The sequence below is a fragment of the Clupea harengus genome, chromosome 23 (genome assembly GCF_900700415.2).
Source record: "Clupea harengus chromosome 23, Ch_v2.0.2, whole genome shotgun sequence".
NCBI classification, from domain to species: Eukaryota; Metazoa; Chordata; class Actinopteri; order Clupeiformes; family Clupeidae; genus Clupea; species Clupea harengus.
The window spans coordinates 9,919,775-9,935,983 of NC_045174.1; the positions used below are offsets into that span (position 1 = coordinate 9,919,775).

Genomic DNA, 16,209 nt, shown 5'->3' on the forward strand with positions numbered 1-16,209 from the left:
TTTTCCCTCTCCGCTGATGGACGCAGTTTGGGTGGTCAGTGTCCTTTGTGAAAGCCGCTGGCTGCCTACATCACGGTCCCTGCATACAGTGCCAGGCAGCAGTCATAGCAAAAGGCCTCCACGGCCCAGTGTGCTGACAGCCACGTCACGCCTGTTACCTCTGCCTGTCACGGCTCTTGTTCCTGGGCTTATCATTGGAGGATCTCTGCTGTGTTATGTCTGCTCCTGGAACAGGGACAAACGCAAAAACCTCGGCAAATGCAGGGTTAGGTCTCCCAGGGTCCTCCGCTCCAAAACAGGAAGAGAGCAAGCCGTCAGCGGGCCACATCAACAATGGGCCTGTGCGATGAGGGAACTCCAAGCACAATAGTTGCAGGATGTTATTAATTATCACATTAGAGACCATGGAAATCTGGACCTCAACGCTCTGAAAGTTTTTGGTGGCATTTTTTTTTTGTAGGAGGCAAAATGCATCTGAATTAGCGTAACACTGTGGATGTGTTGCACACATGCTGCGAGGGGGGAACGTTTCAGAATTTTTACGTTCTGTTTTTATTTTGAAACGACACTCAGCAAAGATGCCAACTGGCCCTGCATGCAGCAAGATGTCTGACGTGATGACCTTGACACAAAAAAAAGAAAGTTAATTACAACAAGCAGGGAGTTTGGGTATAGTGACGGCTCAGTTGTGCAAACCGCTGACAGCCAGTTCATTGTCAGGTGTTGCCCTCCAGTTGACACCTGAGCATATGTTGTTTCTCCCGCCCCGTGAACGTGAAACAAAAACACCCAAAGCCCCTGAATAAGACACTCAGTGGATCGACGGCGATTTACGAGGCTTTACAATCCCACTGAAGCGAAATTACTGATTCACAAACAGGATGGCTTAGGCTTGAAACCACATCCCTTACTCAGAGATGGAGAGATATTAAAAAACAGCATGTAGAGTAGTCCCTGTACACACACACACACACACACACACACACACATGTGTGTATATGAGTGTGTGTGTTTGAGTTTTTGTCAAGTAGAAAACCAGGAGCCAATATACAAGGGAAGTATGCATGTGTTTGAGTGTGTCAGTGAGAAATAGCAGCAAATATTGATATGCTAGTCTGATTGGCTTTTGTATGTATGCACATGTGCGTGCATAAAGGTTTTGTATGTTTATGTGTGTGTGTGTGTGTGTATGTGTGGTGTGTTTGCGTGTGTGTGTGTGTGTTTTCATTAAGGGCCCATCCCGTGTAAGTGGGGAGAGTTTAGTGTGGCGTCACAGGAAGTCTTTACTGAGCGTGCTCCCACTTGGCCTGATTGTTGACCGAGTCTGATCCTGAGGTCCCCCCAGGGAGCGCGCTCAGACGGACGCTTCAAAGACGCCGCGCGCTGGCAGGAAGACCGGCCCACTGGTGTTTGGAACAGGCCGGGACAGAAGCCACGGGAAGGTATTTCATGAACACGCAACCGACACGCCTGCCCCGGCCAAGCCACCGATCTTCACATGGGTGTAGACATGTGCAGGATAACAAATTACACATGCACACATACACACACACTGGGACGCACACACACACTCAGACATACACACACTCAAACTGACATAACAATGGGCGATGGACACTAGCTCTGTTCTGGGTTGTTACACAAAAGAAACCTGCCTGCATTGTTTACTTCACACTCATACCACCCTCCACAATAGCAACGTATTAAAATATTCCTAATCTTATAATGACAACAGAGCTTTAGTTGACCATTAATAAATAAATAAATATAATAAATAGTTGACACATTACATTATAGGCCACATAAAGCCTCTGTACTAAATAAATAGATAAATCTGTGTGTAGTTTGATTACATAAAATCTTTATCATATACACTTTTCTACCATAACCATGCTGTATGTATCAGTAAATAAGTGTATTTATCTTACTCAGTACTTAAATAGATAATAGTGTTTTAAGTTCAATATAATCAAAGATAGTGTTTGTGATTTGATTTCAGTGTCTCAAAAGGTTGTTTATATTTGAGATCAACAGACAATGAAATTGCACCCCTGCCTTCTGCACTCATGAAGCACTGTGCTAATTGGCTGTGATTATATATGGCTCAGTCCGAGCCACTATGTTTGTTTCCCATTTACAGAGCAAGGACTGTGTATGAATACGATTTTGGTTTAGTGCAAACACTGAATGGACAGCTAAAGGACTGTGAGGAGCAATTCTCTGAATTTCCCAAAAAGTGTATGGGATTAGAATCCTGGACAATGCCTTTAAAACTGTAATATTTTTGTTTATTGAGAAACGAAAAATCAAGCCAATACGAATCTATATCAACTATAAATTATGACTTCCCAAAATTAAATTCATTCAGCATTTGACTAGATTATTTCTTGGTACAGTACTTGGTACGAACTGTAAAAGGCAACACTTCGAAATGTCTTCTCAGCTCATAAACCGAATAAAAAAAAAAATACAGTATTTTCCTCCAACAGCATATGGTAGAAAAATAAGCAAAACTCATTTTCTTCACACCACTCATATGAGATACATATACTGCTAGTTACCATTGGTTAGAAGAATATAAGCGTAGGATCGTTTGTCAGTGTGTTAAACTAACTGTGTGTCATGTCATTAATCATGTCACAGAGGAACAGAACTTTGGAGGGATTGAGGGGTAATTTTCAGCAGTAGTTTCCAAAATATTTTCCATATTCCTGTTGCTACTTTTGAAAGCAAGATTTTGAAATTGGATAAGGAGAGGAAAAGTGGAGTGTAGAGGAAATTCCAACACATAACTCTACCACGGTCAGCCACAAGGGGGCAGTGGTCATTTGTGCAAATTTCTCCACACTTGACCTGCCCCTCAGTATGAACAAACAGCCTGTGGTGTAGGCCCTTTGCAAGAGAGCAGAAAACAGTTATGTGTGTCCTGTAGACACAAAGGTAGATAAAACAAAAATTTGATTGATGACATTTTTGTGAAACAGTGTTTTTTGAAAAGATCTTGTGTACTGTAATGGAAAGTCTCCCACCTATGTAGATGTCGACCAAACTCTGGCTTTAGCAGGAGATATATAGAGGTTGGAAAGATAGATAGAGGTTAGAGAGAGAGAGAGAGAGAGAGAGAGAGAGAGTGTGGCGGATGGTGGGGAAGATATGTTCCACAGCATCTGGCATGGCCCTTCCCTCAGGGTGAACCACTGGCCCTCAGCCTTGTCAGTGCTGCCCCCCTGACAGAGTGAGTTACTGGAGGATTCTCTTTAAAGAATTGGCCACACCGTCCAGGACGGGCAGGCAGCTTGTGCTACACATGTGAAGGATCCGGTGTGGTCCTCCGTGGTCAAGCACGGAGCACTGGCAGGAGGGCAGTGATTTTACAAGACTGTAATTATAATGCTATTAGAGGCATCCGGATAGATGTCACAAAGATAGTTCAGGTTTTCTGTTCAATGGACTCCTTGGCTAGATTTGTTGGTAATTTTTTCCTTTGAAAAGGTCATTTTTAGAAGGTAGATAAGGATTAACTATGAATACAAACATTTTTCATAGAATTATAGCTTGGATATTTTGCAGATCACTTCCTATTGTTAGTGATAGAACGTGTGTGTTGTGTGTGTTGGCCGCTGGTCCTTGAACCACAGTAAGTGAAGGGTTTGGTGAGTCAGTAAGTGAAGGGTTTGGTGAGTCAGTAAGTGAAGGGGTTGGTAAGTCAGCTGAGTTTGTTCAGATCTGTGCTCTCCACAGGTGTCACCTACACTACATTAAGAAGTCAAATAAACAGCCAGGTGCTTTGAGACCATAAATGTTAAAGGTCTCACAGCAGTTATGGGCGAAACGAATGCTCTCTGTTATTACTAAATGACTGAATTTGTCTAAACCTTATGAATATTATATAATATAAGGAAACAGATGTAGTTACATACAGTGCATCTGTATAATTTAAAGAATTGACAATCTTCTTTTTCTCCACTCTTCCACATTTCCGTCTTTCCCTTGCCCCCCCCCCCCCCTTCTGCTCTCACCCCTCCCCTCCTCTCCCACAGCTCCGTGACCTTACTGTAGCCCCTGACTGCCGGCTGGGTATTTGGGCCCGGACTCATAAGAGCACTAATCCTCTGTGGTGTCATGAAGATGGATCAAATGAAAACACAAAAACACCCGTCCTGCCCCCAACCTGAAGCCCCCGAGACTGACAGCAACAGGTTGGAGAGGAGACAGGGGTGACTACCTCAAGAGGCCAACTCACCAACCCCCCACCTCAGCCTGTACCCCCATGATCTGTGTGCTCATGGGAACACGCACACACACACACACACACACACACACATACACACACACACACACACACACACACACACACACACACACACACACACACAGACACACACACATGTGCTCACATACAGAGATAAAAACTGAAATATGCACAGACTTGGAGCACAAACAAACACATGCATGCAAGCGCACAAACACACACACATACACACATACACACACACACACACACACACACATATACACACACACACCCACACATACACGCACACACACACACACACACACACATACACACACACACACGCACACGCACACGCACACACACAAACACAGACATACACAGTCAATTGTGGTAACAGAGGTTAACAAGCTAGTGTCTGCGTTAGTATTGCAGTTTGTAAACCTATGAAGTATTCCACATGGGTTTTTCTATTACTAAATAATAGATATGCACCAAACATAAAAAAGTATGTCTGCAATTTGTGGTTTTCCTTTCACTTTTTCTCTGCCTTTCTTTCTCTCATAAACACAAACACACACACACAGACACAGCACTTTCTCCCTCTCTTTCTCTCACTAGTCTCACACAGAGAGAGAGAGAGAGAAAGACTCTCAAGCACTTTCTCCCTCTCTTTCTCTCACTAGTCTCACACACACACACACACACACACACACACACACACACACACACACACACACACACACACTCACACACACACTCACAGATGGCCCCCAGTAACCACAAATGCTGCCTAACCCCCGGCACCCTGTGGTTGAGCCCCGGTGCAGATTGCCAGTAAAGAAGGGATGCTTCATGGCTCAACTATTCGCTGGGTAAATGGAAAGGATTTCAGGCTGACCTCAGCCTCTTCACGCTCTCACTGGCTCAACACACCGTGGAGGTGAGCCCTCTCCCTCAGAGGAAGAGAGACAGAGAGAGAGAGAAATACTCCATATATGACAGAGAAAGTGAGTAAATGAAGGAGGAGACTAAAAATGAGAGAGAAAGAGAGAGAGAGACAGAGTGTAACAGAGGAAGAAAGGGAATAAGAGGAAAAGAGGTTATGATAGAGTGAAGTGGTTGAACAGAGAAGAAGAGAGTATCAAAGAGAGTAACAAAGTAAGATGTGAGAAAGACATGAACAGAATTAAAGAACAGAAGACCGACAGCCGGACACAAAGATGGAGTATGAGAGAATGAGAGAATGAACGAGTGAATGAGGGGAAAACAGAGAGGTCAGAAGCAGCTTGAGGACAGATTCCCTGAGAGCAGAGCTCAACTCCACTGGCGATTCGTCCGCAGAAACTCGATGTGTTCAGACATAATTCCCACCAACGCAATCAAAACAGACTTTCTCTCCCCCCTGAGCAGTACTGCATTAAGATGAATGTATTCAGCAGCATGATCTGCCTTGCTTCAGCCCCATTGGCCGTGCTGAGCATTTGAGTGGCACGTAAATGGATACAAATCACTGCTGAACCCAGAACAGGCTGATTATACACCAGAGGTCTGCGTAGAGTTATTTGGGAGAGGTCATTCAAGGCCTGTTTGAAGAGGAGGGTGGGGGGATCAGTTTCGGAAGTGAGAGTGAAAAGTTCAGAAAACTGACTGGAAACCAAGAAACATTACTAATGGTCCGTGTCGCACTGATGTGTACTTAACAAAACATTCTGAAAGGCTTCATTTGTTTCAATATTAATTTTGTACTTGACATAAAGTAGGTGTATCACATTTAAATGATTATTTGTAAACAAAATAGTATAATATGTCATTTAAGGAAAGTAAAATAAACTATTAGAAAATAATTTTAATTCATGAAGTTTGGGAATTTGGAATTGTTTACTAGAGTTAGGTCACCTTAACTAAATACAATTTTTATTTTAAAGCTGTTGGTCATGGTATGGTATTACTCACCAGCCCTCTCAATCCATAGTCTTACTAATGTAATATGTTTTGTTTTTTGTTGCATTTTCACTTTCGTTTTGCTATGTGTTTTGTTTCGCTCTGTTTTGTGTACAGTAGAGGTGTGTGAAAAGGCACCGTAGCCTCTGCTCTCCTCACCTTAGAAACACAAGCAGACCACGTCAGCCTGTTTCTGACAAGCTGTCTCCAGCCAAAACACCCCTGACAGACGTAATAAGCCTCCCAGCCGCAGCTGAGTGTGCCCTGACGAGCCAGGTTGGTCAGGCGTGCCACAAGAAACGGGGTGGAGGTTCCTCTAAGTATGTCAAGGCACTGTACACATATGTGACAACAACAAAAAAAAAACAGAAAGGGGCGAGTGAGTGAAAATCACAGGGGTGAGAGATAAAAAAGACAGGGCAGAGGAGAGAAAGGTGAGAAAGAGAGAAAGAGAGATAGACACAAAAGAGCGAGAAAGAGACAGACTTGGAACCCTTCCCCGTGTGGGTGTTCGTTTTTCTATTTTACAGACAGTGTTCCTTTAAACGCCCGTGCCTGGAAATCCCATCAGATGTGCATATAAAATTTCCCTCGTGATTAATAGTAGATGAGGCAGGGCAGGGCTGGGCTGGGCTGGGCTGGGCTGGTCTAGGGCCGGGGCTGGAGGGTACCAACATGTGGCCGGGGCCCCGACGCCTGAGCTCCTCCTCCGCTGGCTCACGTTACACTCCATAAACTTGCCACTCTTTCCCACCTAAGCGTTTAAAAGGGAGGAGGGAGCGCTTGTCAAGGAATGCCTCAGAGCTGTGAAAACAGGCAGCCCAGAGCAAGCCCAGAGAGCGTGGATGTGAGTGGAGAGAAAGAAAAAGAGAGAGTAAGAGAGAAAGAGAGAGAGAGCTAAAAGCTAACGCCTCAGTCTGTGCGTGAGGGAGGGTGTGCTTGTGTGTGTGTGGGTCTGGGTCTGAGAGAAGGAAAGAGGACCAGGGAGGCCGCCTCACACGTCACACCTCAGAGAGAGAGGGAGAGGGAAGGAGGGAGGGAGAGAGAGAGACAAAGTTACACCACAACTGGAGAGTGTGTGCTCATACACTCACCACTCAGGCAAAACTTCAGAGTTCAGAGTCTCAGTCAGACAGGGAGAGAGAGAGAGAGAGAGAGAGAGAGAAATAGAGAGGGGGAGAGAGGAGGAAAAAAAGAAAGCGAGAGCGAAAGCGATATTTCCACAGGTGGACACAAGCTTGCCCAGTGATGTGCGTTTAAAAACCCGATAAGGCGAAGCGGATACTCCCAGCGCTGCATTACCTCAGAGCCACCACCGACCAGCTGATCTTCTGCACACCGCCGTCTCTCTCTCACTCGTCCTTGCACAGAGCCCTCTGGCTTGCTTGCTTGCGTGCGAGCGCATGTGCGTGTGAGAGGGTGAGTTTTCTTGTGCCCCCCCTTTGTCGTCCGCCTGAGCCTGCGTGCGAAAAAAGAACCTGTCTATTTTCCCAACCACCACCACCACCAGCCATGGATCAGCCAGCCAGCAGCTGCATGCGGAGCTCCCACCCGGCCAACCCCATCTGGGGCTGCGTGAGGAGCCCGCACTCGGGAGTGCCGACCGGCGGGCTGCAGCCCTACCAGCAGGCCCCCTTCTCCCTGCACCAGAAGCCTGACTTCCTGGCCTACACAGACTTCTCCAGCTCCTGCCTGGTGCCTTCGCCGCACGCGTACCCGCGCGACGACAGACTCTACCCCGAGGCCCACGGCGGCTACCAGTCCAGGCCCGAGTGGCAGTTTGGGCCCTGCGAGCCCAGGGGCCGCGGCCAGGAGCCGTGCCAGGCGGCCACGGTGGGCACGGGCGTGGGGCCCGGAGTGGCAGGAGGCCCCGAGATGGACAGTGCGGGAGGGGACAGGCTGCCAGGCGGAGGGCCTGTGAGTGGGGGTCTGGAGGGGGACTACTCCCCACAGAGCCTGGGAGCAGGAGACACAGAGAAGAAGACAGCCAAGCGGAAGAGGGACATCACAGGTGAGCAAGAGTGTGTGTGTGTGTATGTGCTGACTTGATCTGACATGGCCTGTGATATTGTGTGTGTGAGCTGACTTGATCTGACATAGACTGATATTGTGTGTGGGTGTGTGTGCTGACTTGATCTGACATGGACTGTGATATTATCTGTGTGTGTGTGTGTGTGTGGGATGAAAACATAGAGACAATACAAAGACAAAGTAAAAAACAGAAGAGCAAAAAAATCATTGTCGTGTTTCCATGCCAAGTTCTGGTCTAAGTGTCGTGTTTTGTCTGATTTGCATTATGTACAGTAGCTGTCACAAGGGTGTGTGCTGAACTTAAGACAGCAGGCTTTCCAACTGTGTGTTTTAACACTTCATAAATGTCTTGATTTTGGACTGGTGTGAGAGTTGATACAACATAATTAATCACAGACAGTGAGTGCGCCTCTGATTGTGAAGTCACTTCATCTGCCAAATCCTTCTGCTTTCATATTGAAACAGATTAGTTGCTGAGTTCTGCAAGCCTATTTGCAGAGCGTGCTGTAGATTTCTCAATGCAGATTCCTATTCAATATTTTTTCCCTTAGAAAACAGAATGTCATTTTAGTGGGGTAACGATTTTGGATTTTGTTCCAGTGAATAGTGATAAAAAGCCCACAAATTATTTCAAACGTGAAAAATGTTGCACTACATAAATGTAGATTTTCAATTACTCCACTCTGAGACAAGTGAACAGGCATAAGATATACACACACTCAGACACATGCATTCACTTACACGTGCATGCATAAAGGTACGCACACACACACACACAAACACACACACACAGACACACAGACACACGCACACACACAGACACATAGAGACACACAAACACGCACACACACACACAGACACACACACACACACACACACACACACACACACACACACACACACACACACACACACACACAGACTACAGCAGTTGTTTCCCTCTATTGTTTTTAGCCTCTTAAAAGCTTCAAATAAATGAGGTAAAATGTGATTACTCACAGCGTCCTCTGCCCCACTTACTGTAAGTCAAACTCTATTGTGTTGAAAGAATGTTGCTCATCTCCACTTCCAAATCCAAGGGGGCCGCTGTGTCAACTCAAGGACTTGCCTGTTTGCGACTGAACTTTTCTTAAAGAACAAGCAAATCCAACAGCACCCATTTATGACCCATAAGTTAGTAACTAGTGAAAGAGTCAGCGAATGGGTGAGCGGTATACTATTTTGAAACAGGGAGATGTAGCGGATTTTATCAAATTTAATGACTTCACATTTAACTACACTGGAGTCGCTGAGGCCATCAGCCCAATACTGTAAAGCCCAAATGAAGTATCTAAAAAATGAAATAGTATTTACAGTGAATTGTGGACTAGATTTTGAAACGTGTATATAAACTCAGTATAGTATAAAATAACTATAACGACGTATGCAATAGCGCTTAAGCGTACGTCAAAACCTTAAGTTTGGGTCGAGTTCTGATATACCTGAATCCATTTCACACCATGAGCACTCTACACAAAACCGTAGAATTTGCGACCCCATGGGATTACGATATTCGCACAGTTGTGTGTCCTAACAGACCTGCAGCCTAACCACCCCTGCAGTTTGGGCTAATGGTCGCCGGAAATGATTAAATCACTATAATAGCTATAGATCCATGCTCTTTGCATACTTCCAATTTCATGCTGCTCAGAGCAGAGGAAAAGTGAACCTCCAGTATTGTGGGACATCTGGTGCATGCATTAATTTCCAGCCCTCCGCCATGCTATGGAAACTGAGCTCGCTTTTTCGCCCTTGCTGGGATGGGGGAGAAACATTTTCTTGAAGATAAATATATTTCCCCCAATAGTGCTTGAGTGGGCTTTGTGTTTCAACATCCGAAAACGCGAATATTCACTCGACGCAAAAAAAAAAACTTTCTAAATTGTAGTCTCAAAAGAAAGGACCAGACAACCATGTCTCTCATGAGAGGTTGTTATTTAAGTGCCGCACACACACACACACACACACACACACACACACACACACACACACACACACGCCGAGAGACCTTCATGCTTAATTAGGGAAACATATACGCCTATATATGTCCATGCACGGTTCATTTTCCTGCTTTCTTTGGGTTACCTTATTGTAACCCTCACCCACTTGTGGGGAGAACATGCCAGACCCCAGTCTGTAATAGAGCTTGCCTGCGATCCCACTCTCACATTCTTATCCATTGACATTTTCCTGTTGTTAAGCGGTAACAAAATCCCTGCAGATCAATGTGTTATTCCTGCTGGAAAAGCTGCTGATACAAGCGCAGGAGAACCCGAGGCCTTCAGCTGCGAGCCCAACAAGCTGAATATGGAGCAGATAGACGCATAACTTGCGTGTAGAGAAAATGCCTTGGAGACGTTTGCCTTAAAAAAACACTGCAGTGAGGGTGCATTGGGCGAAAGTGTTGGGTGCTGACAGTCTAATCGGGCCCAACTGCATTCACTCACACAGGCCTTTCACCTGGAGCTCGGAATATGACTAACACGTAATAGTTATTGTCGTGACAATTATGGATAATGGTTAGCAGATAGGATGGTCGCTGCCAAGGGAGATTCAACACAATGCGAAGGAGCCCAGTTGTCCAAACCTTACATGACAAAAGCAAGGCCAGAAAAAAAGCTGATGTCTTTTTCAATGTTTGAGTGCGATTTTGAGATTTATCAGTGTTGACCAAGCCATTTTCTGGTTTGCAGAACTGCAGGAGAAAAACATTTCAGCCGTCCAGGTTTCTTTTGTTTTTTTTATCACACAAGACAAACAAAATTCATCAGGTTTTTTTTTCTCTCCCAAAAATGAATACAGCAGGTCAGCCATATTACAAAGTAGCATCATCTGAGTTTTATTATTATTATTTTATTCAAAACAAACAAGTGAACAAAAAAAAACAACATTAGGTTTCCAGACAGGCTGAGGCCCATGTGTTTGATTTAACGCGGGTGATGGTGTTTGCATCTGTGTTTTGTTTTTGTGGTGGCTAATTTACATACGGTGCGACATAATAGCTGACTGGTTTTGGCGAGTAAATTAAGACAAATGACTTTAGCACCCCACTCTGAACATGCCAAATGCTGTTTGTGTTCCAGACACCCCGCTGGGCACAGGAGTTGCTCCCTTAAAGTTTACGGGCTTTTGCTGGAGATATTTATTGGGGCCTGTTTTGAGGAAGCCTGTGCACTCGCTCACACGCACACACACACACACACACTTTCTCTACTCACACACTCACAAACAGTTTGTCTGCAGTGCCAGGTGTTTCACCCTCAACCTGCCACCACCTTGCCATTTACAGCATTCTTCCAACGAGCTAAAATGAATGGGAGTTTAATGATGATTATATTCAGCTTTCCTCCCTCTCTCTTTTCGTCATCACTCTGTTTCCCTATTTCTCTTCCTGACACTATCTTTCTGTCTCTCTTTTTATTCTCTTTTCATGGGAATCAGACCACAGGTTGTTAAGTGTGAATGAAAAAGGGTTTCTCCCTCTCCCTCTCCCTCTCCCTTTCCCTCTCCCTCTCCCTCTCTCTCTCCTACACACACACACACACTCACGCACACACACACACACACACACACACACACACACACACACACACACACACACACACCCACACACACACAGCTCTCTCTCTCTCTAACTCTCCAATTCCCTCTCTCTCTCTCTTACAACCCCCCACCCCCACCCACCCACACACACACACACACATGCACACACACCTCTGTGCTCTGTGCTTTGCATGAAAACTGTCTGGACCTCACCACACATCTGGCGCAGTGATCGCCGGCCATTTCGTAGCCTGGCTCGGTGTTCTGGCGTCCGCCACAGAGAAATTCTCACTTTGACAAATTATAGACATTTCACAGGGATTGCATCAGCTGTCTGTAGCTCTATTGATAGTTTGCTCGCTGTGCTCAAAAAGGCCCTCCATTAATTGGTGTGTTTAGAAAGAACGACCTGTAATTTTGAAACGGTCAAGCATTTTTCAAAAGACTAGGCAATGGCATTGGAGAATGGAGACTATCACGCAATGATAAAAAAGAGTGTGTGAGTGTGCCTGTGTGTGTGTGTGTATGTATGTAGGAGAGTAATGTTTGGGGGTGCTGGGGTTGGGGTTGGGTTTGAAGGAGACGGAGATGTGACAGTGTTACAGGACAAACTCCAGTTGATTTCTGATCTGTGGGCTGTCAGGTTGAGTTACAGTGGCAGGAGCCTTGCTTCCTCCTCTGAGAGCACCGGGAGAGGAGGAAGTCTTCCCAGACACACACACACACACACACACACACACACACACACACACACACACACACACACACACACACACACACACACACTTCAGCTGGACCAGGCTGAGGCCTTTGTTCTTTTGTTAGCGGATTTAACGATGTTCCGCCGCATTCCTGACTAACTCAAGTCCTCTGTGGCCCATTTCAGGACCTCCAATCCTCTCACCCCCCATCCCTCCATCCCCACCCTCACCCTCACCCCACCCCCCCCCACCTCTCTCGACCCAAAGTATCACTGGGGGCTAGGGCAGCCTCTGATCCGGGCCACAGCTCTGTGCAAGTGTGTGTGGCCTGCGAGACTCACAAAAAAAAAAAACACAGCAGTAACGCTGTAAAAAAAATGTGGGGAGACTTTTAAACGTAACACGCCTGGGAACTGAAGCCTAGGAGGTGTTGGATGAGAGAGGTGGCAAGGGGCCGGAGATCGATGTCGCAAACGCTGTTCAGAGCCGAGCTCTGGTGTATGAGGGAGGTCGATTTCTTCGCAAGAAAAAGTTGAAAAATAAAAAGTTGGAAAAAAATGAAAATACTAATGCAACAAGTAACATCAATGCAACACGACATATTCCATGAAATCAATATTTTCCCTTCGTCTCCACCCTTGTGGCCTGCAGAAATCCAGGACTCCAACTTCAAGGCCGACTCCAACTGCAAGGCCAGGAAGGAGCGCACGGCGTTCACGAAAGAGCAGCTCAGGGAGCTGGAGGCCGAGTTCACCCACCACAACTACCTGACGCGCCTGCGCCGCTACGAGATCGCCGTCAATCTGGACCTCACCGAGAGACAGGTAACAGCCACAGCCACAGCACTACAGAACAACATGTTCGAAAAAAAGGAAATGAAAGATGACTCCATCAGTTTAGAAACAACACTTTTTCTATCTAAAGAAGAATACCTTTTCGTTGTAAAATGTCAAAAGGACAGTACATTTCTATCTAAATTACATAGAGACCTATCTCATTTTTCTATTTTCTATTTTTCGCAATCTAATATGTGAGCTTGTCTATTCCCCCACAAAAAGTAAATCTGCTCTATTTTCTTATGTTCTTTACAAACGTCATCTTGTGCGATTAAGGAACAACATACTTTGATTGATAAAGTAAAACAATGAAAACGAGACTAAGGCAGTGTTGTCATCGATGCTTAAACCATTTGATGCAAGTTTACAGCACCATAGCTTTCAGGATACAGCTTAACTCATTCAAAAATTGTCATTGTAATTGTAACCATTTTAACATGTGTGTGACATCCGACATTTTTACAGTTACAGTAAATTATTTAAACATTTGTATCGAATTTGAACGGGATGTGATGAACATTACTGTGATCAAGGGCTTAAACCCACCGCCCCGTCTTGCTCTACGCTAATGAGGCCACAGTTTCACAATGACAGACCTTAGCCTGGTCGTAGATGGATTTCCCAGGCCCAGCACCCCCAACCCGCGCCAGATCTCAGCCCTTCCCGGCTCTCCACCCCAGTCCCTCAGCTACTCTGTCTCGAGTTTTTCCGTTGCATCCTACATATCTTGGCAGCCGGCCTCTCCAAGCGCTGACGTGAGTGGCAGCCCAGAATCAGAGCTGGGGACGGGCTTTTAAAAATAGTGTGGGAACAGATTGTCTGCGGTCCCGCGTTGCCTTGGGGAATACAGAGAGGGATGCACAAGGGGTCACACGTTTGTCCTCCCTGGTGATTCGCTGCCGCAAGAGTTACTGCCCCGAGTTGCACAATTTGAAAATCGCCCGGAGATTTAGACGTGAAATTGCATTTCAGCAAGACACCAACTTGTAAAAAAATCACTTCTAAATCATATGGCTGAAGATCATGCAGTTTCCAAGTTGGCTTTGCTTTTAGCTTTTGTTAGTAGCCAGCGCTGTGCTGACCAAACCCTTCCTCTCTTTCCGCAGGTGAAGGTGTGGTTCCAGAACAGAAGGATGAAGTGGAAGAGAGTGAAAGGAGGACAGCCTGCCTCCCCCCACGACCTGGAGGCCGATGACCTTGACTCGGCTGCCTCACCCAGTTCGGAGTAAAAATGGGCTTCCACTACGCTTCTTACCCCCCCCCCCCCCATCCCTCCCTCCATCTCTCCTTCCCGTGCCACCAGAGACACACCCTGCACACGCTTGACTGATTAGACTGGGATGCCACGATGGCCACGAGGAACCCTTGGTCACGTTTCTTCTCTTTTGTTGTTAACCCCAGTGTGGACCTCCTCCTGTGGCCCATGTGGAGGCTCTGGCCTGAGCCTTGGAACAGTCTGAGAAACCCCCTAGCCACCATCCCCCCCCACCCCCTGGTCCAGCCCCGTCCTATCCTATCTCCTCCGATCTAAACGTTCATCCCCTTTTTCTCCGGGTCAGCTAATTTCTAAGGAACTATGACTAGCACACAGACTGGGAAAAACTTGGACTAAACCAAACGAGTTCCGGCTTTGGGTGTCAATGCTCGTCAGCGTTCACACACGTTACCCAGTGAGCTCTTCTCTTCGTAACGGTGTAACAGCTTTCACCCCCTCAGTGAGGGATACTGTGGCCCTGTGGTTGAGACTGGCTCACACAGCTGATGTGGGTTGGGAAGTCTGGAAGCACCCACCTGCTGAAGGCTTAGACCCAAAAGACTGCCTCAGGATCCCATCAGCATTACTAAACCATGAGTGCCTCAACATCCTCTCCTTCTTGTTTGTCAGGTTCTTAGAGTATACTTTTTGCGTTTCTTTGAACAGTGATTTAGCATATATTTGTGCTTCTTTCTATTGTTTTTTTTTTACATTTGATGAAACTGATAAAACACAGATGTTGCGTATTGAAATCTGCAAAAAAAAATGAATAAATTCTCGAAAAAATAAAATATCAATATGGTGAATTTTTTTTTTGCCTACCCAGACCTCAAATGTTTGAGTTATGAGGTGAAAGAGCAAACAGCTACAGTTTCTTGGCTCGCATTAGTGCCTTTGTTTTTGGCCTCTGTGTACAGCATGGTCCAAAAAGCATGACAACACAGTCCAGAAATGTGGACATAAAAATATATATACTCCCCCAAACCCTTATTCTAATTGGAACTCTCATCTTTCATTTAAATAAATTTTTTTAGGGCTACCCTAATGGTGTGTCAAGGGTATATTGAATGTACTATACGGCAAAGATTTACTTCCATTGTCTGGGTTAGTGTGACTAATGGCCCTCGATTGTGATGAACAACTATTGATTGACCTGGTCCTCTCTCAGCAGAGCCTGGCTTTGGGCAGGTGGACACATAACACCTCTCTATAAAGATAAGCAGGAAGAGTTTTCATCGATTCGCCCATAAATCACGTGTCCATTTGCCTATAAATCACGTGGCACATTTTAACGATGCGCATGCATGCAGCTCAGCTGGCTCAGAAAAGAGTCATGTTTAATATGAGCAGTATGTGAAACAAGTGTGTAGTGTGTTTAAAGCCCACCATCCTCCTTGATCCCGACTCCTTTTACAAACTACTCTATGGTACCTGAGCTCCGAATGGCCGGGAGCTGCAAAATTCGGTGCCAGTTATAGACTTGGCCCCCAGAAGTATTTTTGACGGAAGCATCTGGACGGGTACAAAAATTGATCTCAGCCCCCCCTTTTTTTCTCGAATGGAGGTCCGGTTGGCCAGCGTGTGGGGGCCCCCATCGCCGTACCAGAAGTCTGGAGGCTGACCAAC

The 16,209-nt window shown here is 45.8% G+C and overlaps 1 protein-coding gene across 1 annotated transcript; it reads left to right on the forward strand.

The window, feature by feature from the left end:
• Positions 1–6,079: 6,079 nt before the first annotated feature.
• meox1 (mesenchyme homeobox 1) lies at positions 6,080–15,544 on the forward strand. The gene is made up of 3 exons (XM_012814467.3): positions 6,080–8,189; positions 13,144–13,316; positions 14,435–15,544. The coding sequence occupies exons 1-3, from the start codon at positions 7,691–7,693 to the stop codon at positions 14,555–14,557; spliced, it is 795 nt and encodes a 264-aa protein (XP_012669921.2). The 5' UTR covers positions 6,080–7,690; the 3' UTR covers positions 14,558–15,544.
• The last annotated feature ends 665 nt before the right edge of the window (positions 15,545–16,209 follow it).

Excerpts from the sequence above, each read along its gene's own strand:
- meox1 (XM_012814467.3), top strand. The coding sequence starts at position 7,691 with ATGGATCAGCCAGCCAGCAGCTGCATGCGGAGCTCCCACCCGGCCAAC. Across the intron at positions 8,190-13,143 it reads GCGGAAGAGGGACATCACAG|AAATCCAGGACTCCAACTTC; the intron begins GTGAGCAAGAGT and ends TGTGGCCTGCAG. Across the intron at positions 13,317-14,434 it reads TGGACCTCACCGAGAGACAG|GTGAAGGTGTGGTTCCAGAA; the intron begins GTAACAGCCACA and ends CTCTTTCCGCAG.